Below are 27,940 nucleotides of genomic sequence, written 5' to 3'. Positions count from 1 at the left end.
TCAGGCACAGGGAAGGCGGTCCAGGAAAACCTACTGCGGTCATTTCCATTGTGCAAAGCTCACAGGAAATCAGAATGAGTTTATCTGGTCTAGCTTTGCTTTTTTCTTTTTTTTTTTCTAAACCTACACTTCTAGAGCTGTCCCCTTTCACTGATTGCTCTTGGTTAATGCTGGGATTCTGAAGTGGACTGGCCACATGTCTTTAACAGCTCTAGCTTTTTCTTGCCTTCATTTCTGCTGTCCTTCATCTCGCCAACAGTTCCTTTCTTTTTATTGTTCTCCTGGCTGTGTATTTAATATAAAAGCCTGACAAATGTGAGATAACTTGTGTAACTTAATAGCCCTAAACGATGCAGTGGTGGCCCAGCTTGATAGATCACAAAGCTTAGCTATAGATCGGTTATCCTACTGATCAACTCAAATTAGACATTCAAGTTGAGTTTACTGAAGTTTATTAAGAAAAAAAGTCAGTGATGTGATACAAGCAATAATAATAAATATTCTAACTACCACCTCTAAGAACTGACCTGCAACAATACAGCGAATTAAAAACATCTCTGTTGCCTTAGACTTCAGAGCTGTATAACTGTTTAGTCACACAAACCAGTTTAAAATGAGATATACAGTAAAGTATTGGCAGATGCATCATCTTTATAATAGAAGTAGCCAAAACACAAGATAAAGGACTAAAGTGTCAACTGATAGTTCCATTTATTTAAAATGGCAAAAGAATAAAAAAACCCCATCGCTTTTAGAAATACTTGCTATGTAAAGACAAAGCTATGAATAAGGCCACTGCTTTAAATCTCACAAGCAAATTTCACCCTGGTCGATAAAATTGGAATATAAAAGTAATCAAACCAAACTGCTGAGTATGGGACATGAGTACAAGGTGTAGCTCAAGAAACAAGTATTTGATTTTTGTATTACAATATAGATATACATTTAGCCAGTTATAAGATGAAAGCAGTAAGTCACCAGTGGTGATGTTCTGTAGCACTGTTAACCTCAGTAACCGAGGGTACCAAAAATAAGTCACTGTAGCAATGCTTTCCATGTAAGTAGGTACGTTACGTGCTCTAGGTCCTTTAAGTTTTCTTTCTCTCTGGCTTTTGCTGGGGGCACATCAGTCTTCCTGGGCACGACACACCAAATTGAACCAGTCGTTCATTTTCTAAGCAGCAGCTGATCGTAGCATTTCTGAAGGGCAGAGAAGTGGCCCTGCAACGGCTGTGAGTCACACTGGCCGCCGCTGCCCTCCTGGGCACTGGGAATGGGTACTGGGGCTTGAGATGCTGCAGAAGCAGCTGGTCACAGGTGGGCTGAGGTTGGAGGGACCTTGAGGCCAACTTGTCCAACCCCTTTGTACCTGAACATGTGGGACCTGGTGTCGGCATTGTGCTGTCCCTCTGCTCGGCTGCTGCCAGTTGGCAGCCTTGGATAATACTGAGACGGGCGGCGTAAGCCAACCTTGCCTCTTAACTTCCACCATTATCTTCCAACACGCTGAGAAACAAACCTGTTCCTCCTCGGGTGGAAGTGCAACTTCATCCTTTAAGTACTAAAGATTGCATATGCTGCAGCCATTACTCAGTATAAATTTAACTTTGCTTTCCTGTGCCTTATCCCTAATTGCAAAACCACTTCATTATCAAAGCCTGGAGGGTCTTCTAGCTATTCAAATCAACAGTGAAATAAATACCCTTGTTCATAGTGCATGAGAAAATTAAGTTCCATTCCACCTGTTATAACCTAAATAGGGCATATATTATTGTAAAAGATAGGAGTGACCAGACCCTCACCTCGGCAGATTAAGCACAGTGAGTAAAAACGTACTCCAACTCCTTTTGTACTCTTATTTTTCTAAGAGTAGGTTCTCATTTTGTCTGACAGTGCTGCCAGACAGCATGCTTGCAGTCTGTAGAGGCTTTAGTCTTGATTGCACGCATTGAATTGCAAGCTCAGCATGTGCCAGTGCAGCTTTGGGTGGTGTCCCAAGTGCTCTTTGTGAGAAAGCTTGTGCTAAACATCCTACACAAGAAGACTTTGTCTTAAGAAACACACAAAAATGAAATGCGGATAACATTTTTTCTTCAGTATGCCATGCCCTTAGAAAACAGAAAACCAGGATAAACTTCAGTGGCACGTGGATTCAGTGTGGCAGAGTGTTTCTCTCCTCCTTTCTGTGGTGCAGAGGGAAATTTAAAGTTGTGAAAGTTCTTCAGGAGTAGTTATGCAGAAGGTGCAAGCTTTCAGAACAGAACCTCTGCAAAAGAACTAGCTTTCCTTTGAAGCCTTCTATGTACAGCCAACTGTTTTAAATGCTAAATTTAATTAATTCCCTTAAACAACAAAATGCATGTTTCTCCCATCGTTCTTGCTGAGGACCTCTCATTCCTATCCTCCTCTCTTCCTCCACTCTGGCACAGTATCTCGCTAACTGGAACTTCTTTAAAAAAGAACTTCTAAACAAAAAAAGTGTGTGTAAGAGGCTACTCGGAATGCCGTTTATATTCCCACTAGTTAAAAATTGCTACTGGACCTTCAGGTTGAGAAACTGATGTGCAGTGAAATATCTAGGGCCTCCCAAAGAATTGAAGTGAAGCATGTCACCAAGTCATTGACTGCAGAGCAGGATGCATAAGCTAATCAGCTGTGTTAATGATGCAGTTGAAAGCTCAATCTTTAAGTTGAATATGCTGAGCACATCTGCAACAAGAAAAGTACATGTCAATTAAGCCAAGCAAAGCCCTCATACTCTAGTCTTTACTAACCAGAGCACAACGAGGTCCTCCCCAAGTACCACTGGATTCACATCTTAGGATCAAACTAACAATGAGAAAAGGAAAAAAAAAAAAAAGCCAAAAAAAGGCGCCATGCTTTAATTTGGATTTTTTTTCTGAAGTACACCCTGAAAGGGCAACAGGCAGAACCTCGCAAGTGTCGGCAGGGCAACACTTCCAAGCCGCATACCTGCTCTAGCTTCCCTCCCCAGCCAGACCCCACACAGGAAGGACTACAGCGCTACTCCCTCCTCGTCTTCCCTCCCGCTGCAAGATGCACACTGGGAGCTTTGCTCTCCTGCTCCTCACCCCTATCCCCACTACCAAGTGGAAAGAACAACTGATAGCAATCCGAGCCTAACGCCGGATTCCCAGCTTTTCCTGTACATTTGAAGAGACACAGTCTGAAGTGTTAGCTTGTGTTAGGTGGCTGATGGATGTCTGAAGGGGAAAAAAAAGGAAAAAGCAAGTTCTGGCTCAACCCTCCCACACAAGGCTGGCTTGTGGTACATACCACAGTATCGATCTCTGCTGGGCTCACCATCCGAGACACCTCATCGAACTCTTCAGGAGACATGGGGAGCAGATTTTCTGGAGACTGGAGCCTGGAAGGATGGCTAATAGAAGGAGAAGAGCAGGGACAACCCTTCACTAAAGAAAAGAGGCACGGCTGGGCTACATGTCTGGCTCCGAGTCCAGAAGGGCCACTGATGAGGTCCCTGGGGAAGTGGACCTGGCCTGTGAGCAATACACCATGCTTTGCAAAGCCAGCACGGCTTTAAGTGAAAACTGGGATTACCCAGTGATCTACACTCTAATCAAAGTCCAACAAGTCTCTAAGAACTTCCTTTTCAAGAAATTATTTGCCAGTACAACCACCTGCAAATTTCTAAGGTTTTTGCCTGAAAACAGTGTTTAAACACAGCACTGCATGTACGTGGTGTGATCAGATCCTCAAAGAGAAAGAAGAAAGATTTGACAAGGGCATCTACAACTTAAGTATTGTGAAGAGACATGAACTACAGCTAAAAAGTTATGCTCAGTTTATAGAAATCCAGCATTTCTGTGGAAACTTACACTTCAGATACAGAGATTAACTCAGTCTTGATGTAGCCATTTCCCTTGGGACCATCCAAGTCCATGGGCTCTGGTGCTTCAAGGAGGGAAAAAAAAAAGTTTGATTTTTTTTTTTTAGCATTGCCATCTTCACATTGCCATCTTTTTTGTACCAAAAATAAAGCCTGTGACCCAGATAACGTGCAAGTCTCTCTCCCATGCATTTTACAGCACTATGGTTAATTTATTCCATTTTTTTAGTCATATTTTCCTTTCTGCTTTATTGAAAATGGGGACCAAAACCTCCCCTAAAGCTTGATGTAGCTGTACCAAGACATGCTGCCAGGCCACACAGCCAGGATCAGTCCTGTGTAAGAGTCAAATATAAGTCACGGTTCCAGCTGTTAGTGGGACCCACATCTCTGAAATATCTCACAGGCTTGTGTGAAAGCTGAATTAGAAGGCCAGCAACAATTATGTTTTCAGTTTTTGATCTGACTGGCTGTCATGTTGTGCCTCTTTAAAAACAGAGCTTTCTCCGAACCCGCTAAAGCTTAGGTGCTTGTTCTCACTTTTCAGCTGAGCAGCACTCAAGTATGGGTTAGGCTGCCAAGGCGTTCACTCCAACTGCCCCCCTTTCTTTCCACGCCACAGAAATTATCCAGTGCCCAAGTATCTCAAGAACAAACATCACAGACTGTATGGGCCATTTAGAGCACTCACCCTCCTTCGGCCTGGAGTAGTATTTGCCAAAGGCATTGTCTTTGGGTATATCTGGGTACAGAAATCTCAGGGGATTTTCAGGGATGTTTTCAGCTGCCATCACTTTGTAGTTGCGAATGATATCAGGGAAAGTAACAGCAGAGAGCTCCTTCTTGGTGTATGGCTCTACTGAATGGAACTGGGGCTCTGCAGATGAGAGAAACAGCAACTCTTCAAGGTGGTTTCCAAGTTTTTTCTAAAACTGTCCAGAAAAACTGTGGCCACTTCCACAAATTCAGAGGCCACACAAACAGAAGGCTTACCTGGATGAAACTTATTGTGCTGCAGGTAAATATTTAATGACTATCAGAGGGAAAGGACAATTGTTTTGTGGGTGAGGAAGGCATATGGGAGGATAGCATCTAGTGATGGCTTTTGGTGTAGTTTGTAGTCAGAATGACTGGGGTGACCTCTCCATGGACATGAACTGCAGTATTTCATTAACTACTTAAAGCTGTGTTACCTTTTCAACCTTCTTCTGAATGACGTCATTCAGACTCTATTGCCTATTAGGAAGTTTGATCCCAACACACCACTTGGAGCTCTTATGAATCATAAAGAGAGACAGATAAAGCTGCCCTAAATGCTCCAAACGCTCCGACCCTTCTTTGCTCAATTTTTGGATGTCTCAGCTAGGACGGCAGCAAAGGGGAAGAAGTCGTTCAAGCACATTCAGCAGTTTCTCTTCCAGCTGTTGCAGGTCTTGGGCTCATCCAAGTGAAGTGTCAGCAGCTGCAGCATCCTGGCAGGTGGGGATGATTTAAGTAGTGTGATAAGGGAAGAACCTGGATTGGATATAGTGGGAGGGAAGTACAGCTTTTTGCAGCTTTTAAGTCCCTGGGCTTCCTTAAAAGTAGGAGAAGCAGTCTAGCTAACTAGAGAAGTGAGTTCTTCATCAGTTTCCCTTCTGGAAATAGGAGGAAGGAGAACTGCTAGGAAAATGAAGTAAGTGCGTATTGGCTTATTTGGGGAGAATGTGGGAAGGAAGGAATGCGTTGGACTGTGAGTTAAAGCAAGGTGTTTGAGAAAGGAGTGTTGCATACAAGGTGAAGTGGTAGGAGAGAACAGCAGTACGGAGGGCTGAATGTGGCTGTAGTGAACCTTTCCTGGGAAAGAAGGCTCTGATGGGGTTTGGAGGGAGATGCAGGTGTGCATGTACTAAATGTGTCTTCTAAAAGAGATCCTAAGGAGGCAGGGGAGACAGCCTGCTGGTTGGTTCATCCTCAACAACCTTCCAGGCTAGAGGCAGCACTTGGGAAGTGTTATCCCAGCAGAAACCTTGAACAAGCCACTGTGTGGCTTATAAACTACACCAAGTAAGGCATATGTCTGCTATGGCTTGTGGCCTGCTGCTTGTAAGGGTGGGGACTGCTCAGGTGGTTTATTGTGTTGGTTCTCAGTGTGAAGGAGCATAAGGACTTCTTGTTCTGAGGTAAGCTTGTATTTTTGAGGACAAAGATGTTCTCTGTTACTGACTTACCATTTTGAGATCCTTCTACCCAAGTAAATGTGATTGCTCCTTCTCTGCTGCTTTCACTGAATCTTAGTAAAAATGTTCCTGGACTCTGGTCCTTCAACAAAGCACGTTCTTTCTCCTTACTAATGAAACCCATGATGCAGCTGTAATGTTGAAAAGAAAAAGCTGACTTTACTCCTCAATATAAAATCTAAGCTGTGCGGGGCTAGCTTAGGAAAACTAAAAAGCTAAAGTACTTGTAAGAGCCCCACAGAAGGCTTTGTCCTGTGAACAGCTGGGAAGTTAGCAGTAGGGCTGACAGGCTGGGGCTGCACTGTGGAAGCCATGAGCTGCCACAGCTTCCCTCAGCACTCTTCCTTTTGCCTGGTGGCTTATACAATCACTTGTCTGAGCTCAGAATAAAAGAGATTGTCTTTTGCTGTCAAAACTGGGCTGTGCAAACAGAAGCAAAGTTATGTGTGCAATATGGTCAGATTCCAGCTAGCACTTTTAACTTCAAAAGTACATTAAGGAACAGTTCTCTTTCCTCTTTGGCTGATGTTAAAAAAAAAAAAAAGTCTGCTAGCTACCAGATTGCATCCATACAGGTGTGGGCTTTGTTTTATTCCTCGTGCATGTGGATGAGCTGTTAAGCTCGTGTGACTTCAGCCCGCCCAAATACATTATGCTCAGCAAATGTTATTGCATAGGCAAGGTGGTAACTAAGAAATGGTCTGAACTGGGACTGGGGAGGGAGTTGTACAAGCAGCACTGGGGCATAACTCTAGTCAAACCCCAACTGTTGGCTTTTTGTTTTTTAAAGGTTAGAATGTCTCTGCACTGCTGCTTATTGAGTATTATTCAAAAAGTACTACTGTCCTTCTGTGCATTAAGTTAGGGGAAGTGCTTTTTGTACAAAAACCACTAAATAATGATTTTGCTTAGAAATTTCAGGTGCTGTAAGCTGCCCTATTTTATGGGGTTGTTTTGTTTTTTAACATGGCATGTTTTAGGTAACAAATCTGTTTGGTAGTAAATGTACTGTGTATAATGATATACTTAAGGGATGGGAAGACTAAAGATGGAAGAAAGGCAAGTGTTCCTGAGGCTGTAATACTTATCCTTTTGTGTACGACGGGAGTCTCTAGCTTAATGAATACTATAGCTTTGTCTCTTTCCCACTCAAGTATCTCTGTAGTTTACAAGAGTTTTCTCTTTAGTTTCCCTCTTTGCCTTTCTAGAAAACAAAGATCTGTGACTATCCAACAAAGCCAGCTGAGAAAGGAATAACTAATAGTACTAAATCTCTGGTTTTGATTACCTTCAGGATTTAACTTGCACCTCTTCTTTCTGTTAAACCCTAAACAGGGGCTTGCTCTCATAACTGAGAGCAATGAGTAATGCTATTCAAGGCTGCATGCTATCAAAGCCACATGCAAAAACAATCCCGTAGGCGCACAGCCATGCTGAGGCGGAACACCAAATGGGACAGAATTGCAACTCTGCTTCAGTAACGGTGGCAAAAGCTCCCACTGCGCTTGACTCCACTTAGCTATGAAATATGTGGGGTTTAGGCAGCGAAACAAGGCTTGTACTGTTAAGGGCTTTGACAGAACTCATCTGGAGCCGGGGGGTAATAATTTGAAGCCTGCTACTGAATTTGGCAAGATGGAGCAATCCTGCTGTTGTATCCCACAAGTCTGCGGGATCTACTCGGATGCTCTGCTGTGAGTGTGCTATTGACAGGGTTTCATAATGCAGCTAAACCTAGGAGGCAGGATTGTGACCTTGGCTGAACCTGTTTCTGGCAGCAATTGCTTTTGAAATTGGCAACACCAAAACTGAAAGTTTACTAAACCAGTATTAAAGGGCAAATGGAACTGCTTTGCCATCTGGCAAAGTCTTACTACTTAATAATACTCTATTAAAATCAGTAAAGAGTGTTTTCTGGACTCGTTTGCAGACAGATGTTCAGAGTCTGGCTGCTGCCACCTAGAGGAGGCTGACAAAGTTTGCTTTTGGGCAGGTTTTTCTGTTTGGATTTTTAAGATGGATGGTCACTTTATGACTTACACTTTGTTGTACTTTAGTCTTCCCTGTCAAATACAAGAGAGGCTCTGTTCTAGGGTTTGGAAAGAACCTACTTATAGCAGGAGCAGAGGCAAAAAAACTTCTAACATTCAAAGCCCTGTTCTGTGACTTAAATGGGACAGCTTGGTCATCAGACACTTTTGCTTAAAAGCGGTTGCCTCATCAGAGGCTTCTTCACTACTAGAATATTTGCCTCAGATTCTCTGGTTGCAAATTCCACTTTATTGGATCCAAATTATCTGCACAAACAATATCATCACCTGAGGATGCAACTGCTAGCCTAAATGAAAGGTCTGAGGCAATGACCATGTCTATGTTAAGCTCGCTCAGGTCTTACCCATCATTCCAGAGACACAGGAGGTGTTTCTTAATAAGCTCCAGAATTCCCTCAATCCACAGCCAAAAGGGGAAATTTTTGTCATTTATATTTTCCTGAAATTCAGAGTGTGGGAAGGGGGAGAACAGGGATAATGAAACAGGAGTTTTATTAAGCAGAGGAAGTAAGCTCTCAATCCTGCCAGCATCTACTTGTTCTTGTATTTTTCTCCCTTCTTTCTTCTTTCCCAGCATCCCCATATTCTCTTAAGACTCTCTTTTTTTTTTTTTTCCCTTTTCTGCTTCTCCAGAAGGACGGAAACCTATTAGGAATGAAGCATGTACTGAACCTTAAGGCAAGAGGCAGTGTGAGAGAAACGCCTGCCTGAGCCTACAGATCCATCACCTCTCCTGCAATGATACTATCGGTCTAAGAACAGAGACCAGGCTCTGGCTTCTGCCTGGGCACTGTCCTTATTGGAGCTCTGCAACACCCAAACCATCCCATGGGGCCCTCAACCATGCTGGCTAGCAGAATAGTTTAGAGATGCTTTCTGTTCAGACTCTGATTTCAATTCCTCATGAGACTGGTATTAATGAACTTGAGTGCTTGTAGGGTCACCACAGCTTTGCTCTTCCCCCGGAGTCCGTTCCTGTCTGCTGTCGTCTCCTGCTTACCTATCCCAGTTTAGGGTCTAAAGCCAAAGAAAGTGTGAAGAGTTCTCCTGTCTTGCTGCAGCCAGGGTTATGAAATCTCATGCTGTGACTTTCTGCCACCTCTTGGCTGCCCTGTGCTAATCCTCGCTCTAACCCAGTTGCCCCTGGTCTGGGAAATGTCCCTCACTGTGACAGAGAAGAATTGCTCATCTTGCTGGGGGTTTTTAACACTTCCTGTAATGGTTAAAATGGAGAACTATTAATAGCAATTCCATTAATAATGCATTTTTCTATATAGTTTACATAGCTCAAAATAATCTACTCTGCTATTACAAGCCCTTTTCCTCCTTTTGCTGCTACTTTAACCTCACCATCAAAACCTCCCACAACTATGTAAGCTCCAGAATATACTATTGAAAGCACAGTAGGGGAGTAAAAAAACCCAGACAAACCAAAACTGCCCCAACCTGGCCTTCAAAAAAAAAAAACCACCCCAAGACAAAGCTCTCTGTTCCATCTCAATTTTTAAACTGCATTCATACCTTGCAGAATCTTGTCCAAGGAATAAGGCCATCATGAGATCCTCCACATGCTGACCCTGAACAGAATAAATTTACTTCAGTCATATTCCATAAGTTACTTAGGTTGAAAGAAAAGTATTTATAGCCCTGAGTTCTGAGTGCTTATTTACAGCTCTGAGCTGTTGGACTCAAAGAAATGTAAGGCTACAGTAGTTTGATAGCTAGTGCAGGGAGGGCTTGTAGAGTTCCCCTCTGGAGAAGCTCACTGCATGAGAATGACCAAATGTATTTAAACAGATCTTGTGTAATGGGAATGAATTAGTTCTCACACTTTCTGTGCTGTGCCTTGCCTAATGCTTGCCAGTTTCAAAGTACTTCCAGGAAGGAGACTGAAATCTTGCACATATCTTCTCCAACAAAATAAGAAAACTGCAGCCCGTAAGCTTTTCTGTAGGAGCTCAGCAGAGCCTACAACATTGGAGGTGAAGCGCTTCCCTGTCTCAGTCCTGGTGACTTGTAGGCTTTTGCCCCAGAAACTCTTCACTCCTAGATCTGCCCCTACCAAAGACTCATCTCATTCCTGTTGCAATCATTTCCCCCCTGCCTTGTTTTTATGTCAACAGTGTTTCATAACCACAGCAACAAAAATCCTATGCTGTGGCTACAGCAGCTACAGCTTTGCAGACCCTGACTGTATTCAGAGCCAAATTCTTTCCATTACAGATCACGCTATGGATTTCAATAAAGTCAGGAATCTGCTGCTTTTCCCTCCCATATCTCTAAAAATAGTTTAGGTTAGGGAGCTTGCTTCTGATACTTGAGACCAAGATTCTGTCAACTTTCACATCACATCAGGGTATCCTGGCACCCTGATAAATTTTGTGTCCCCTTGCACTAAGGGATCCTGAATATATCATAGAACATCCTGAGTTGGAAGGGACCCAGAGGATCATCGAGTCCAACTCCTGGCTCCACACAGACCAGCCAAATCAGAGCATATGACTGAGAACATTGTCCAGATGCTTCTTGAACTCAGTCAAGCTTGGTGCTGTGACCACTTCCCTGGGGAGCCTGTTCCAGTGCCCAACCACCCTCTCGGTGAAGAACCTTTTCCTGATATCCAACCTAAACCTCCCCTGTTGCAGCTTCATGCTGTTCCCTTGGGTTCTACCACTGGTCACCAGAGGGAGGAGATCAGCGCCTGCCCCTTCGCTCCCCCTTGTGAGGGAGCTGTAGGCCACGATGAGGTCTCCTCTTCTCTAGGCTGAACCAACCACGGGACTTCAGCCTCTCCTCATACATCTTCCCCTCTAGACCCTTCACCATCTTGCCCTCCTTTGGACACTCTCCAACAGTTTTATGTCCTTTTTGTACTGTGGCACCCAAAACTGCACACAGTACTTGAGGTGAGGCCGCACCAGCGTGGTGTAGAGTGGGACAATCCCTTCCCTAGAGCAGCTAGCAATGCTGTGCTTGATGCACCCCAGGATACGGTTGGCCTTCCTGGCAGCCTGGGCACACTGCTGATTCGTGTTCAACTTGCTGTCAACCAAGACCCCCAAGTCCCTTTAAATATAGTGTTCAGCTACCTAGATTTTTTTTTAGTAGTGAAATACTTCTAGCTGGAGAGAGAGGAGTTAAATAGCATCTCTACTGTTACTCAGAGCCTGACAAAGAATCTCTGAAGTTCTGAACTGCAAGTTGACCATAGAAATATGTCAGTGGTCACTTTGTCTTCCAGATGGTTAATTAGACTAATAAAAATTACTCTCCTTGTAGAATTCTGAAAAGTAACCTATTAAATCAGTAAGCTTTTTGTCAGATCTTGTGTCTTGGGGAAACTAGACGAAGGGAATATGAGGCTAGAATGCTGTACTTACCACCCAGACCCACTAATGTCAAATCCCTTTAAATATAAATGCTGCCTGAAACTTAAGGTTAGTGGAATATACAGTATTTTAACTATAGTCTACCATGTAAACTCAGTAGCCATGTCAAGTGCCCTGCCTATCAGGCAAACTGATGAGGAGTTTGGAAAACAAAATTCATGGCCAATTAGGCTGTTACTAAAGACTTTCCATTTGATATCCCTTAATAGTTTCATAGTGTTTGCACTTTGATATTGCAACTGTGTTTATGCAGACAGAGCAAATCCCCCTGTACTTGGGGCATGATGAAGTTAAAATCAATGGAGATGGATTTAACAACAAACCCCAAAACCCCAAGAAACAGCCACCTCAAAGATTGACTAAACATGTGCGTAGCTTCAGTAGCTCTTCAAAAAGCAGAAGTAGCCCCAATCTGTGCTGCCCTAATGCATAGAACTTCTCAGTTAGAACTGCAGACCTTTTCACAGCTTGACTGTCATTTGCAAACTCTACCATACTGAAAACTGGAAAATGCTCCACTGCTATAGAGTGACACCATATGAAGGGAAAAGGTGTGTGAGGAAATAAAAACTTAAAATAGATTGTGGAAAAGAATTGGCTTCAATTCAAACAGGCCACCTGCTTGTTCAGCAGAACCAAAGGGTTTGAAGTGATGGAAGCAGACCATACCAAGTAGCTTCTCTCCCAGCATGCTCAGCTGATCTGCATTAAGTCCTCTCTTTGTTACAGAAGAAAACTGCCAACTCAGAACTTCGGAAAGTTTAGACCACTTTGCAAAAGGTGGATTCAGAAAGAAGGACAAGTTCTAGAATGGAAGGGAAAAATAGAATCTACAGTTAATAAGCATTAATTTTGGAATACCACTTGAATTTACAAAAGCATATTGCCAAAACAAAATGCTGATTTAAGAATGGATGTCAGCTTGAGATGCCTCTAGAATAGCAGGCTGCTACCCTGACAGGCACTCTTTACCAGGAAGAGCAATCTCTGGGTCTTTCCTTTGGATGTGTCTCCTTCCAGCGGGTAGAATTCCTAGATCAGCCAAGTGCACTACATTTGAATTCTTAAAAGTTCATTTGGCTTCTCACTGTGTACTGTATATACTGAATACAATGTATAATATCCTTATGTGAGTTTCAAACATTGCCCTGTTTAGGATAGGTAAGTAGGTCACTGTCTCTCTCCACTGAGTCATCTGCATGGGAAAAATGCAGCAGCCACTTGTATACAGGCAATGCTCGAAAATTACACATAGTATTTCTGATGGAATTTTGGGAGCTGTGGAAGCTCCTCTATCTATGTAAAGAGGTAGAAGGGTGGGGGGGGAAGGGGGGTTTGATTTTTTTTTTTGGTGTTTTTAAATACCTTGGGATCAGTAGACAGCATGTTGAACCACAAGATAGAAGCCCATCCACTTGGAAGCTGGCTCACATTTGAGATCACAACAATGGGAAGGGACGTGGTCTGAAAGGGATACAAAAGGAAGTGTGTCTGACTGCCCTGTACCCCTGCTGCAGCCCTCCCCTAGATTACCCACAAACACATTTCCATTGCAATTCCCTGCTTGCATGGTCTTAACTCTTTCACTTGACACTTGTACATAGGGGAGAAAGTGTCAGTATGATGAAGTACTAGAAAGACTTGGGTTGTGCTTTTTTTTTTTTCTCTGATAAAGACCTCCATATAGGGCCAGTTATGATAGCACTGATAGTAACAGAGTTCTTAGCATATTGCTTCTGAAATAAATGGAAACTGATACCCAGAGAGCTTAAAATCCAGGGCTGGTTGTTGGTTACTGGATACTCTGCAAAGCACATCTACTCTTATTCACCCAGAGATTTGAATGCATTCTCACTTTATATGTGTATAAAGAGGTGTTGTAAAGTGTCATTTGTGTATTTTGAAATAACTGAAAGTGTTTTATATCCAAGTACTCTATTAAAAAAGTTGAGATTATTACATGAGTGACATACTGAAATTTAAGTCCATCTCTCTTTCATCTAAGACATACCTCAAGGTCTATTACTAAGCCAGGCTGGCACAGCTGTGTCTCAAAACTCAGAGAGTGAAGCTCTTCTGTTACAATGAGAGGACCCTTTAAAGGAAAAAAAAAAAAGAACACACACAAAAAAAAACCAAGCCCAAAAACCTTTCAGGGTCTGAAAACTTGCTTGCAGGGAAGGTAAGGGATTTGTTATAGGGAAAAACCTTTTCTACCCAAGGTTACTTACTCTAGACATCAGAAATGGTTTATAGGTCAAAGTCAAGTGACAATGCTAACTTCCTAAAGGTGCCTAGAAAATACCCTTTTTTTTTTTTCTTGGCTTCTACCCCAGAGCCATATAAAAATCTGTCCTTGCCAGAAAGTCCTGTTAAAGCTAGGTGCCAGTGAGGGAGAGTCCAGAGGGGTGCCATTCTGGCTGTAGCTCTCATCTGTAGATGCCTCTTAAATGGATCGTTTCCCAGAAACACTGAACTCCTCCTTTATTGATCTGTTACCCCATCTTTTTTTCATGGCACTGAGCAGAGCATTGTCTTAAATGCCTGAATGCCTTTTTGGTATTACACAAAGCTTTATGAACAAGGTTAGTGTTGCTTACCTCATTTGTTCTGCTTCCCGCGTTCTTCTGTTCTTTCAGTTGCTGCAAACAAACAAAAACCCATGTCACTCATTTACCTCAGCCACAAATGAAAGTGGTAAGGGATGCAAACACTTGCATGCTTTAGTCGCTCAACTGTATGCAAACTGGCTGCCCTAGTGTCTGATCCTATTTGGTTCTAAGCTGTGGAAGCCAAAGGATTAAACTATAGGTAACTACTACTCTCTTATAAACCATTCATCTGTGAAAATAGATATTGCATCCTTTTGATGTAATGCCTTTATGTACGAGGCCTCATAAGAACAGAAGCAGTGTGAAATCGGGAAGGATCAAAGTACCCCTCTGACTTGGACAATAAACTCCAGACAGTGTCTGTTATGGACAGCGAAGGGAGACTTCCATGTTCACCGCTTCAGGACTTTTCCTGTTGTAATGATGGAACCAATCTGATTTATCTCGCAATCTGCAGATAGTGTTGTATAGTCTGCTCAAGACACTGAGTTTTTTGTAGCTGCCCCCTCCTAGACAATTTTCCTCTTCCAGTTTCAAAGCTCTTTAAACTACTCCAAGCTCTCCCATCTATGGGCCTTCCTCTGAAAGGCCCAAAATACCATTTCTAGGCTTCCTTTTTTTCCTCCAAAGAACTCATTGTAACATAAGCTGTATGGCAGCAAATACTCGTTTGTGCCTCTGGCCCTATTTCAGTGACAAGCAATAGCATTTCAATTGAAATGGGACAAATTTCAAAAAGGGAAGAACAAAGAAAAATGAGGTTCACAGTTCCTCTTGTACAAAAATAAATGATGACTACAATAACAAGCAATTTGTATCCTTCCTACCACACCCTCTACCCACACAATTGAATGGATGTGTTGATAGAAGAAAAAAAATCCCCTACCAAGTGCCTGAATTCTGCTGCTAGACTTCCATTAGTAGATTCTTCCATGTTCATTACTTTTGTGTTTGTTCCCAAAATATTAAATTTCCTGAACCTTCATAAAAAGAGAGAAAAGAATGGTCTTGTATTCACTGAAAGAACCCAATATTAATATACCAAACTGTAATGATACGTACCCTTTGACTGAGTTCTTCTCACTTACATCTCTGTTTAAAAAAAAAAAAAAGACAAAAATGACACAAATCTTTTAAAGATTCTGCCGCAGACACGGAAAATGGGGGTGTTTGTTTTAGTAGCTGACTGAGAACTGGTAAAATGCTTCTGTGAAATCTTTTGTGTAAAGGAGGAGGCAGTTGGTTCAAGCAGTCAAAATAAATATTGTGCTACATGGGGCCACCTTTTACTGAGATTTAAATTTTGCTATGAGGGCTTTTATAATCAAAACAAGTCCTTTCTTTTACCACACAGGCCTTAAGTCTGGCTCTGAGAAAAAATTACATAGTACTGTCATTCTAAAGTGGCTTTCAAAGCATGCAACTTTTTGAATAAATTGCTGCATCGCTTGAAGTGGTTTTCCAAACACTTATGATTTTACTGAGTTGCGTTATACCTGGTGCACTCCTCAAACCCTCAGCTCACACATCCACATAAGAATTTCTTTTCCCCCATTTCATGCAAGCTTCTGGACCCCAGAGCTGTTTCAAGTGAACAGAATGCTGCTTTAAGACTTGAATGCGAGGACAAAAACCCTCCTGCTTTCTTAAAAGCACAGCCCCCTTTCATGACCTTACAGCCACTGTTGTTACCTCGGAGAGCCCGTTCCCTTTCTTTCCCTACCTTAAAGCAAGTGTAGAGACCTTCAATGCTTTGTGACAAGTCTCTAATAGCAGAGAGAGAGATTTAGAGCAAGGGCATGGGTAAGAGGAAGGGATGATGTACCTGCTACCATGGAGAACCACTCTGCTCCTGGCCAACTCAACACTTAAAATATGACTGCCTTCTGGATTTCTGAACACGGGGACTGCTTACCATTAACATACACAGGGATGAGAAAAATGCAACATACTTATCAAATAAAACTTTGACTTTCAAGTTGTAGTTCAATTCCTGCAATTTCACCAGCAATCTGGAAAGAGAAAGTGGTTTGTGTTGGGTTTTTTTGACTGCAATTGCAAAAGACAGGTTCTCTTCTATCATGCTGCTTATCACAGGTATACCTAAGCTGCACAGCTCAGGGCTATGTACAGGCTCCAAGCTTGCTCCATACAAGATATCGTATTTGCAGCGACAGGATAAATTAGCAAGGTCTGTAGACACTGATCCCAGGTCCTGATTTAGAGAGGAAACTAGATGGGCAAACGAGTTTGTCTTCTGCATGACGAAGTGGTGTGCGTGCGTTCTGCTATTCTGTTGTGTTTCTTATACACTCAATACCCCCCTGCTCCTGGTAAAGGGTAAGAGCTAAATGCAAGTTAAACTTTGCTAGAAGACATCCCCCTGCCATGTGGCGCTTTTCTCCTCCTGACCTTAAAGCTTAGGCTACCGTGTAAGATTTGCAATGCTTTCAGCTGCAGGAAGCCAGTGCCATGAAAGGCTTACCACAAAACAAGATGGAGAAAGGGAAAACATACCTCAGCTTTACAGTAAACTGTACGCCTGTCTTCAGAACTAATGGCCTCTGAGGATGTGTTGGCATGCAGGGCTGCCTCTCTACCACAAAGGAGCTATGGAAAGAACAGATTAAAGGCACTTTGATTTATCAATGTTGTCCTTAAGGAATAAGAAATTACATAAGAAGTAAACTTTAAAAGAATGGTGATTTACTGGTAGTACTATATGCTTTATTCATTCAGTTTCTAGCCACACAGAGGCCTGTGTGGGGGTTTTTTACTTGTAGCAACAGCATTAGAGATACTGCAAGTATAAAGTGATTTCTGAAGGATTGGCTTTTCCTGAATACGTTGATGGCTTGAGTGGGAAGAGTGCTACCTCAAACTTCCCTGAAATCAAACAGCATGTAAACACTGTGATGGCAACCAGCATAATCTAAGTGAGGAGTGTGGCTTTGTTTGCCACTTCCTAATGCTTCCTAAATACTTACAGTTACAGTGCTATGTAACAACACATGCCCAAGAGCTAGATAAACGAGCTGGGGATTTGAGGAGGGCTTGCTAACCCCACAAAGCAATCTCCTGAGGCTAACCTGTTCTGATACACCCCAAACTGTTGCTGTCTTGGGCACCTTTTGTGTAGCATGGTGCTGCGTAGACATAAATTTTGAAGTATTTCTACTGTTACCAAGTCCTAGGCAGCATGGAGACTTTTTTTCTTTCCACTATACTCATGGGCAAGATATCTGAACAGCAGCTAGACTTCTACACCTCTTCCTCATTTCCTTCACTGAAAAGCAGTGCCTGTGTTTTCTGATTAGTGGTCAAAGCACCTGAATGGGACTCTGGAAACCTAGGTTCTAGCCTCCCTTAACAGGGTGTTACCTACTTTATCTAAGGCCCTGCTCTTATCTGCAAGCAGGAATTCTTGTCTATTGTACGTTTACAGAATGGGACTCTGATCTTATGTGGGGCAACTACAGTTACAGTAACTTGCATCACAGAGATGGTACAGTGATATGGCTGGCCTCCCTATGCTGGAGACAAAGAAGATGCATCCCAAGGCAAAGGGTTGAAGAATCTAGCATGTAATCATCTTGGGCATGGCTTGGTGTAGATGGTTTCTTGTCTCCATTTACTAGACCTTTGCAGGGCTGAAGCTTGAAGCAAGAAATGGATTAACAGACTAGGAGTTTGATTCCATAACCAATGCATATTCTAGCATAGCTCTTGCAAACTTAAATGGTGACTAATCACAAACCCTTTCCATGGGCCTAAACCAGTGGAAAGCCTAAATAGGGTGAATCTCAAAAATGGCCATTTAGTTTAATCTTTGTGATAAACTTAAGAAAACCTCAGAAAATGCCAAGTTAGTGTGCAGGAAATACTGAGGGAACAGAAGGAAAGGTGCTCTCCATCCATTTATTCACACAAACACAAAGATGACCCTTCTTTGTTACCTCTGGATGAGCTGTTTGAAAAGACTGTATGTCCGGTCCTGCAGAACTTGTTTGTTTTTTGTGATGGGATCAGGGTCATAGGTAAACTTCTGCTCCAGTTCCTCAAGTTTTTTGAGCTGCTGACGAACTTGCTGTAGACTTTCAGCAACAATGGTGAACCTACAATTACAGAATCTTATTACTTTTAGCACGTTTTTGGATTGTAATAATGCTGAGGCACTAGCCAAGTGACTGTCCCGAAGGGCTAGGCAGTGTACAGAGAACACTTCTTGCTAATTGGAAATGTGGTAATCAATGAAATGTAGTTATGCTGTGACAGAATGAAAGTGCGTAATATAAATCAGTATATTTTGCAGATCTGGTGCTCCTTCATAACACGCTTCAAGTTCCTGGCCAACACAGTCCTTGCCTGGAGACTTACCAGTTCTGTAGCTGGTCAAGGCAGGCGTTGGGTGGGCCGCCAATACATGCAGTCTGTTGCCTGTGTTTCCACTCCACCAGCTCCTCATTAATAAGAGCACTCTGTGTGTGCTCTGTGGTGTTCAGCAGCTGTACTATCTTGTTCACCACTTCCTATAGAGAAATTACTCTGTTTATTAAAAACACTTAATATAGGAAAACAAAGTACTGTTTTAGCTAATGCTATCTGTCTTGCAAAACTTTGCAAGGACCTCAAAGTAATAGTTTGTCAACAGTGGATGTTTCCTAAAACACCTGCTTCTGTCTAGCTGGAGTATTTGCTAGAATAAGTGGAGAGACAACACATATTCAGTATTGCTGAATTCTAAAGACTGTGTCTCAGGGTCTCGCATCACATGCCCCAAGTGCGTATGTGGGATTGCCCAGTGCTTGTCATAGATTTGAGCACCGCAATGAGAGTGCGCACATTAACTCTAAAGCTGTAACTTTTTCAACCAGTTTTTCCTCAAGAACATGACTATTTTGACACTTCTCCCTTTCACTGTTCTAGCTTTACCTGACAGAGTTTGATAAAGGTTGCTAAAAGAGAATTGCTTAGAGATGCTAGATTTTCAGTCAGAATGGAAAGAATGAAGTCTTAGTTCAGCTGATGTTTTATATAATTTATATATGAAAACGAACATGTGTTCAAAATGAAGTGCTGTCACCTTCTGCAAGAAAACTAGAATGCTACCTTTCTCTTGAGGTCAAGTGACAAAAACATCTTCTTGAGATTCATCTGTTCTTTCTTATATTCCTCCTGTGACAAACCATTGGACTCGTGCTCTGTAAAATAAGTCCAAATTGTGAAGGTGAGGCTGGAGAAGTGCAACAGGTTGTGCCCTTGTGAGAACAGGGAAGTATGGGTGGAGGAAACATTGTGGGGAAGGGGGGACCTGCCTGGCTAATGTTAAGTGAGATATATCTCTCAAGCTTAAGGGAGGAAATATTTACTGCCTCTTAGACTTTTCTTGTGATTCTTCCTCTCCTCCTTCTGAAAGGACAGAGTCTACACTTAAAGCACTAATGCAAGGAAAAGCCGCTATCCCAGTGAAGTAATTGAGAGGTGAGTCAGCTTGCTTTTTTAGCAAGAACATGATTTAAAATAAAGATTATATTGTGTAAAGATACACACAGAGCAATTTGTTCTCATGCTGACTTCAGACTTGAATCACTTATTTACTTAACAAATAACTTCTGTTGCCAGGTTATCTTAAGGGAGGATGTTCACAGCTTCCTGAGCGTAGCCCATGCTGACAGATCCTACTTAGCGGTCCTAGCTACTCCCGCCGCTGCCTACTGACCTTAAGTTAGAGGTTCCTGTCTGCCTCACGCAAGCGCTACCTGCCCCCAAGTACAAAGAGCAAGATCATGGCTCAGTGCTCCCCGTAGTCTCTTCTGAACATGTCCCTCTTCTGAGGGACAGGCAACTGCCAATTTGCATTGGAATCTGAAGCCTTTTCTAGAACAAAGTCAAAAATAGACAGATCTACAGAATGAAACCAGTGGGGGCTACAGCTGCATGTGCTTCCCTCGGTACACAAGGGCCTACAAAACTTGACGCAGGGAAGGCGTTTGTAAAATACAAGATGGCAAAGAGAAGCATAAAACGAACTATTTGGATGTATGGTTGAATGGTCAGTGAGTCTATAGGGTTTGCTATTGCTAGTAGCAAAGGGATGTAAAGGACGAAGGAACCCGGTGCTAACAAAGAGGCTCGCTTTCTTCCTGTAAGAACAGGCACATGCAAAGAATGCATTTTTAGGAAGTTAGGTTTCAGCATAAAGCAGAATTAACAAAGGAGGGATATCATCAGTAAGTATTGGCTACATATTGTTATGTTTAGTTTCCTGACATAAGACAGCAAAGTTTATTCTTATGAACTACATGCAATAGGGTATGTCCGTGATAAATTACCTCTGTTCTGCAAGGTTTTACATTTAAAGTCATATTCATCTTGCATATCTTCCAATGTCTTGATGTCTTGCTCCACGTCCTATAATGCACAAATGAAAGCAGCCACAATTATTCAATACTTTCAGGTAATGCAAGACTTGTGATGAGGAACTGTCTGGCACCAGCTGTTTACAGAGATGAAGTCCAGTATTACAGCAATGCCTTTTCCTGGAACTCCCTAACAGGAACTATCCCTAAACTTAATCACCCTCCCTTCTTCTCAGCTAACTAAAATCCGTTAACTATAAAATATGGAAAAGGTGTCATTGTCTAGCCATATAAGTTCACAGAAGTCAGGAGAACCTAGGCTACAGTGGAAAAACTTGGAACAGCACACAGCACTTTAAACAAACTTTCAAATTCTTAAGTATTGCTTGGAGAAAAGCTTTCTGTCATGACAGTATTTAAGACAATAAACATCTATATGGTAACTGAAAATCTATGTTCTAGTTTACAACAAAATGGTCACTATATGATTTCTTAAGCTTTTCCTCAGTTACTAGTATTTCAGATGGGTAAAAGTTTTTGTTATTAAAACTCAAGCACAAGAAATTTGATCTTGCTAAACCAGTCAAACACCAATCTGTATTACGGTGCCATTGACAGATAATTACTTTCTATTTTAAGTCACTGGTGACCGAGTTGAAAACCAAACTATTACCTTATTTTTACTTGTCACTTTAGAAAGTCTTATGTACTGAAAGCTTTTCAACATGTATAAGCCAACAAACACCACTTTAAATAGTTACATTATACTTACTATAACGCTATTTTTTACAGCCTTAACTTTCGCATCAAGCTCTTTCTGTTTGTCCAGCATCCCAATCACAGTGTTCTGTATGCTGCCCACTTCCATCTGAGGGGGCAAGCAGAACAACAGAAGTCAAACCAGAATGACCCATGACAGCAAATACTTTTTCATTGATGTAAGTTAGTGGCTTTTGTTAGCAAACAGTTTGAAGCATGGCTTGTTCTGAAAAAATCATACTAAGGTTTTATAATATAAAATTAAGTTCAAGTGAATTTGCAAGAAACAAGGGAGGATTAAAAATGTCTGTGTGACGATGCTGCGTTTTTTATCATAGCAACATAAACCTATAAACTTATTTTGTTTTCTCTTTGCACAAATCTATTCTTTTGTTTACTTACCTTCATGTATTTCAAGAAATCAGCAACCCTGAACACTGCCTGACATCTATGTTAAATGTTAGATTCATCCATACAGGATAAAGGGAGAAACAGGCTAAGAGCAAGATAGGTCTGCGTACAGGCAAATGGGGTAACCTGGTATGTAATTTTTTTCCTACAGGGCATTCAAGCACTTTTTACATCTCTCTATGGTTTCTTTGACGGCTGACCCCAATATCGTTCAGGAAGCTTATTGCATCACATAACTCAGGGAGAGTTGCAGTAATCTGAAAGACAGGATTTTTCATTCTGCACATTAGCAGTTCTGTTGGTGTTAGAAACATCCTCTAATGTGGGACAGTCAGGTATACAGTGCCTCTCTAACATGTCAGCTTAAGCTAAGGCGATCAAAAGTATTTATTTTGGCAAACTGGCAAAGGTCCCCCGTCATAGATTTAAGTCATGACCATTAAGGCAATCTGAGCATACTCTAACACTTGGGATTCTCCTTATGATGCTCATAATCGTGCTTGCTCTGGTTTTACCTTCTCAGCTTTGGGAAATGAGAGCGTTAACCAGAACACAGAGGTAGGGCACAGCGGTGTACCTAGCACCAACGGTAAGTACCGGAGGACTTGTTTCCCTTTTTGATGACCCAAACATATTGTGTCCTGGAAAGGCAGTTGTGTGTGCTCTGTCATGTGCCAGAATAGAAACTGCACAGCTGTGCTGCAGCTACAAGGTATTGGGGAAGGGCTTTGTCAGTCACTGTTTTCAAGGAGCTGGTTTTGGACGCAGTTGCGTTAAGACTCCTCGTTGAAAGCTGTGCCCGAGTGCTCTTCCCGCTCTCTACAACACACATGCAAAAACTTGTTCTAAAGGGAAGTATTTCAGTATCAGAACTTAATATGCTCAGTCGGTCATCGCTTTATTACCACATAAATGGGTTACATCTAGCTATACGGTTTCCACTCCTTTTCCCAACCACAGAATTTATTTTATTGTGAAACAGTTCTCCTTGAGAAGGAAAAAACAAAAACATGAAAAATCAGAGAACAGATGAGGAAAGAGAAGAATATGGCTTTATCTATGGGTCAGAGGAAAGAAATGGGCTTTACTTAAACCAAAATAGAAAGAAATACTCGGAGATAACTGGAAGAATGATGTATCACTTTCCCAGAGACACAGTCCAGAGAAGCACCAAGGCTCAGCTGCTCAGTAAGGAGCAAATTCAGGAGTAAAATACATAAGAAAAAAGCTAAAATCTTGTTGGTGAAATAAGGCAAGCACTAATTATTAAACTGCAGTAAAATCTGATGAGCACATCAGGCTATACTACAGAAGCATTAAAAAAAGCATAGGAATAAAAATTACTTCCTTGCCATTTCCCCTCCAAATGCCTCATATAGCACAAACAAGCCACGCCATCCAGCTGGTACATATTAGTGTTCACTTTTCTGTCTTTAAAAAACATGTTGTCGAGCAGAGAGAGGACAGCCTGTTTCCTCTTTCAGTCTTCTTCCACTCCCTCTGTCCCATATAACAGGAAAGAACAGTAGACATTCCAAGACTGTTACCTGATTTGACAACTGGGCACTGTTCAGAATTTTCCTCTCTTCTTTCAGACAGTTGTAGATGATCATTGCCATATGTATTGGATCTTCTTGGAAGTTATCCTGGCATTAGAGACAGTCCATTGTTAAGGTTCATACTCGTAATCTCTTGTCTTTCAGTAAACTGATTGGCAAAAAGGTTAGTGGGTGACTGTGTGTGAGCCTTGGGGCACACGTTGGGCACAGTATGCTCCAAGATCACAGGGAACGTGACAGCTGCAACCATCTCCAGGAATGAGTTTCTATTTTAATTCATTAGTGTATGAAGAGATGGGACTCTGCACAAAACAGGAAAGGGTCGGAGACATTACTGGGAGAAGTGAGATATGTTCTCACCTTCTCTTGAGAGCCACTCTCCCACACCTTTGAAGTATAGCTGCTCGTTTTGAAGGGTGGCTGTCCTGTTTTGACAGGTACAGCTTTTGCTTGGTGATGTAAAGGAAATGTTAGCTGCCACTTACGAACACACAGTCAAGGCTGGATATAAATTCAACCTTATTGTTTCACATGCATGTGACATTGAAACACACTCTGGATTAAGTACTGCCCTGGGGATGGCTGAGCTGTACCAGCCTTGACTGGTCTTCATTGCTGATCTATAGTTACTGTGTGATAAGTACAGCCTGGTTCTCCCCTCCTCAGAAAATGTTCCCCTAATCACTGCCTTGTGATGAGGAGAAGCTAGGTGTGTGGGAAATAGGCTGTGGAGAAGGCAAGTCTATGGAAGATCCTCTGGCATGCAGCCCTACAGGGAAGACTGACTAAAGGAAATAATTAGGTCCACTAAGGATATGTTCTGCACTGCCACTCACTACCAATTGCTTTGGACCTTTTGTCAGTACAATACAAAGCACAGAAGTGCTACCTAATGACAGGCCCTCTGCTATTAACTGTAATTCTGCGGTTACATGGGAAGGATTTCTTCCCCTGTGTTTCTTCTGCACCAGAAGCTTGTTAGGACACTGAGGAAACTGGCAGGGGAAGGGGTGGGGTAAGCAAAACTACATTTGAGTAAGTGCTCCAAATATATATAGTAAATACTTTACAAACTATAACTTGTTTCTAGAGTTCTCAGAAACCGTAACTGTACTACTAATGAAACTGTAACTTTCTAACAGTAGCAAATTAAAACAAAAATGGAGCAACATTAGAATTCTGGCTTTAAACTAGGGTTCTTGCACATTCTCTGTGAAAATCTCTCGTGGCAGGGTAGTTTGCTTAGAGGCATCCAATTACTCTACTGAAGCAATTCAAGCAAATGTATAGGTGTATACCCCAGTCATACCTGAAGATTACGTTTGCTTTTCCTTATGTTGTGTTGCAGCAAAAAGTTGTTTTCTATCAAGAATCTACTAAATTGATCATCGAGCTGTGACAGCAGGTCGTGGAATAGCACCGTAGCAAAAGATACGTTGTTGGCTGCATGTTCCCTAGAATAATTTAAGGCATGCTTGTGTTAAATACACTTTCAATACAGCATTAAAAAAATGCATACAGGAATACTTTATTTTTAATCTCCAACTCCAGCTGAGTATATGCAAGCAGTAAGCATTATCTTCAAATGTAAGCCAGTTTCGTTCTCTCAACTTTGACTTTCCTTGATACAGAAATGTTGCTTTTCTCTGTACTATTCTTGCTACATTCTGTACAACTTCATCTACTCACTCCATGCACATCAAGAAGCTAAAAGTGAACCTGATGCATGTATGCACGCTGTACCACTCTTCCAAAGGAAGATACTCCATAGAAATCTTAGCAAAAGTTCAAAGTCTGCAAGCAGTGAGAGACTGAGCTACAAAGGTAATAACTGATTGGTCTTGAAACAGCAGCTTCTGTTACATACCAACTGAGGGAAATATGAGATGGTACACTTGTTACTCCAGGTGTCAGGCCCCTCTAGAAAGCCCTGAAGAGGGGCAAGAACCCAGGCTATAGCACCCACACAGCTACTGAAGCATCCTACCAGCAAAGTCTCACCTAGCAGCTCTCTTCCCCAGTGTTATCCTACCGCCTGTAACAGCATGTACGAGAACGTTGCTTATTGCATGACCTGAAGGCCAATTTCTATGCTTACCAATCCTGGTTTTCCAGCCACTGTGCGAGGTACTGCCTGATTTCCATTGGAAAGCTGTCATCGTATAGCTGGTGAACTTGCTCTAAAAACTTGGAATCAAGTTGCTGTAGCTGATACCACTGAGCCATCCTGAGAAGGGGGGGGGGAAATCAATGTAAATGCTTAAGCAGTATTTGGACTGAACTAGTGAAGAGTAACTCATTTAAAGTTTTCATGAACAATGGCAAAATTGGAGGAGTTGGAAGGAAAAGGGTTTCCAGCAAACAAACATTTTATTTTCAGCTGCAGCAGTTTTACAAAGCTAATCAGTAAAACTGAATATAACTTCTTCTGTGCTTGTTTTAACTTAAAAAATGTAAAATTGCAAATTAAGACAGTGCACTATTTAATGAAAAATAACTCTAAAGCTAGATAACCCTTCCCTATGAAAACTTGCCCTTTTTTTCCCCCCCCTTTGAACCCCTTTTCCCAGCATTTAGGGTACTGGTAGTGTCACTGCTCCCTTGCTCAGTAGGGGTATAGGAATGAGGACCTGTGACTCTGTAGGATCTCGATCCTATATGCGGAGTTTCACCTTTTATTGGTGTAGACGTATTCCCCATCACTGACAGCTGGAAAAAGTGAGAGTGGAAAATCAAAAAGGAACCTTTAGGGGCCCATTTTCAGGTGCTATTTGTGTCCTCACTTACCTGTTCTGCCAATCAACCAGATCTCAAGTCACTTTAAATGGACAAGTATTGGAGAGCGGGTTTTTTCTACTATATGCTTTAGCTCCCATGATTAAACTATCAGGCTAAACTAAGTAATGTCTGCAGCAGACACAGGCTACTTGAAATGAACTAATCTAACAGAGAGAAGCCATGATGTACAGCACTTGTATGACAGAGTGGCTGTATGTTCTGATATATGATCTCTGGCTGCAGACCTGTTACTGTCTCCTCACTGGGCTGCAGTTTAGCATCTTGTAGTGGAAATGGCATGTAAAGATATACCCAAGGCTGAGAACATGGGTGGTGAGATGCAGGTCCACTTGCATCTGCAGCTTTTTTGAAAGGGTTGATAGGACCTATCCAAGGCATAGGGCAGTGTTGGGGTGAAGGACTGACTATCTTATAGATGGCTTCCTGCCAAATCCAGTAGTGTTTGTATGCCAGCTCCCTACGCTAGAGTTAAAAATGCTATTATGTTTAAAGCGAAGGCTCTGGGGACTTTGATGTGTGTGAGATTGAGATTACAGGTAACGTGGCATTTCAGTATGCTGTAGTGACACCAATATCGTGTTTGACTGTTTGCCTTGGTGAGGAAAGCTGGAAGAATTTGTCTCAATGCATGAAATTAGTCTGGTTTGGCTTCTCCCCCCCCCCCCCCAGCACTTAAAGGAAGATGTACTCCAATCTTCCTGTGTCCTAAAGCAACTAGACTGGGAAAGGACTTAGCAGTGACACAGGACTACCTGAAAAGGTGGTTACAGAGCAATACTGATAATGCACCAAACATGATCCTTGGGGATGCGAGCAGGGAAACACGGAAAAGGGGGGAAGGCAGCAGCTTTTGTGGAGAAGACAGTAGAGACCGATACCGGGATCCAGGGCTCAGCCTGCCACTGACAAACTGGCCAGTGAGGTAGCACAGGATGGAAACCCATTTGGCTGTTCTGCCTTCCCGGGGGCAAGGGCAGCACGGTCGCAGCCCGTACGTGTCCCCGGAGAAGAGAGGCCTCGCTGGCAGCCCCTCACGGGGTGGTCTGTCTGCAGCTGTGGGGGCCTGCGTGCCCCGCTAACGGCCCTACCGGAGGGTTCCTGCCGCAGCCGGGCGCCGACCTACGCTTAACCCCGCCGCCTCTTAGCGATTCCACCCTTCGTGCCGTTCCCGACTTCCCGGGTGATCGCCGCCCACCCACGCGGTGCCAGTTCGGGAGCAAAGGGCGGGAACAGCCGTCCTGCTGCCCAGGACCGACCTCCCACACCTTCCCAGCCACGGCGGCTCGACGGGCCCGCGGGACGGGCAGCCCTCCCCCGTGTGCTGCTTCCCCCCAAGGCCGGGCGGGCAGCCCTGCCCGCGGCCGTTAGCGACCGTTACCCGCCGCCCACACTTACTCGTGGGACGAGACCGCACTCCGACTCCACACCGCGACCCTCGCTTGCGCCCAGAAATACCCGCAAAGCTGCCGGGGGAGGGGGCCGGCCGCAGGGCCAATCAGAGCCTAGTCCCCCGCCGCCTCGGCCAATGGACGCGCGGCAGCGCCGGGCTGCCCCGCCCACAGCCCTTTGCCTTCCGCGTAGGGGATCGGGGTGTTCCCGGCGCGGTGCTTCCCCCTCCTCCCTCCGCCGCCGGCTGCCCCGAGGGGCCGCGCCGGGTCCCTGGCCGGCCGGCCGGCCCCTAATAACTGCGCGGGGTTTGCGGGCAGAAGCACCACGCGTGTAACGTAGAGAGGGGTTCCACCTGTTAAGAAATGGCCGCCCAGCAGCGCGGCGATGCTGGCAATAGCAGGCGAAGCAGAAATAGGGTGAGCACCGTCCCCAGGGACAAGTCGCCGTTTCTGTCGGCTTTTGGCTTTCCCGAGCAGCGTTACAAGTCTGGAACCGCGTGAGAGAACGTGCGGCTATCCAGGA

At 43.1% G+C, this 27,940-nt stretch overlaps 1 protein-coding gene across 3 annotated transcripts; it reads right to left on the bottom strand.

The window, feature by feature from the left end:
* Nucleotides 1-435: 435 nt before the first annotated feature.
* Nucleotides 436-27,531, bottom strand: STAT1 (signal transducer and activator of transcription 1). 3 transcript variants are annotated; one of them, XM_054829487.1, is made up of 24 exons: nucleotides 27,425-27,531; nucleotides 25,329-25,457; nucleotides 24,540-24,684; nucleotides 23,219-23,317; nucleotides 21,274-21,369; nucleotides 20,475-20,553; nucleotides 19,252-19,343; nucleotides 18,520-18,671; nucleotides 18,099-18,257; nucleotides 16,660-16,752; nucleotides 16,095-16,154; nucleotides 15,205-15,234; nucleotides 15,029-15,122; nucleotides 14,131-14,172; nucleotides 13,542-13,625; nucleotides 12,896-12,994; nucleotides 12,200-12,335; nucleotides 9,663-9,718; nucleotides 8,486-8,580; nucleotides 6,082-6,221; nucleotides 4,563-4,748; nucleotides 3,861-3,936; nucleotides 3,298-3,400; nucleotides 436-2,709 (listed from the first exon to the last, which is right to left on the bottom strand). In XM_054829487.1, the coding sequence occupies exons 2-24, from the start codon at nucleotides 25,454-25,456 to the stop codon at nucleotides 2,686-2,688; spliced, it is 2,268 nt and encodes a 755-aa protein (XP_054685462.1). In that variant the 5' UTR covers nucleotide 25,457; nucleotides 27,425-27,531; the 3' UTR covers nucleotides 436-2,685. The 3 variants fall into 3 exon arrangements, with proteins under 3 accessions (XP_054685462.1, XP_054685463.1, XP_054685461.1); XM_054829488.1 differs by having other exon boundaries at nucleotides 436-2,031; XM_054829486.1 differs by lacking the exon at nucleotides 436-2,709 and having other exon boundaries at nucleotides 2,722-3,400.
* Between the last annotated feature and the right edge of the window lie 409 nt (nucleotides 27,532-27,940).

This window comes from Grus americana, chromosome 6, assembly GCF_028858705.1.
Source record: "Grus americana isolate bGruAme1 chromosome 6, bGruAme1.mat, whole genome shotgun sequence".
NCBI classification, from domain to species: Eukaryota; Metazoa; Chordata; class Aves; order Gruiformes; family Gruidae; genus Grus; species Grus americana.
Note: the sequence above shows the minus strand (reverse complement) of the source record. Positions and strands in the feature narration are given on the sequence as shown.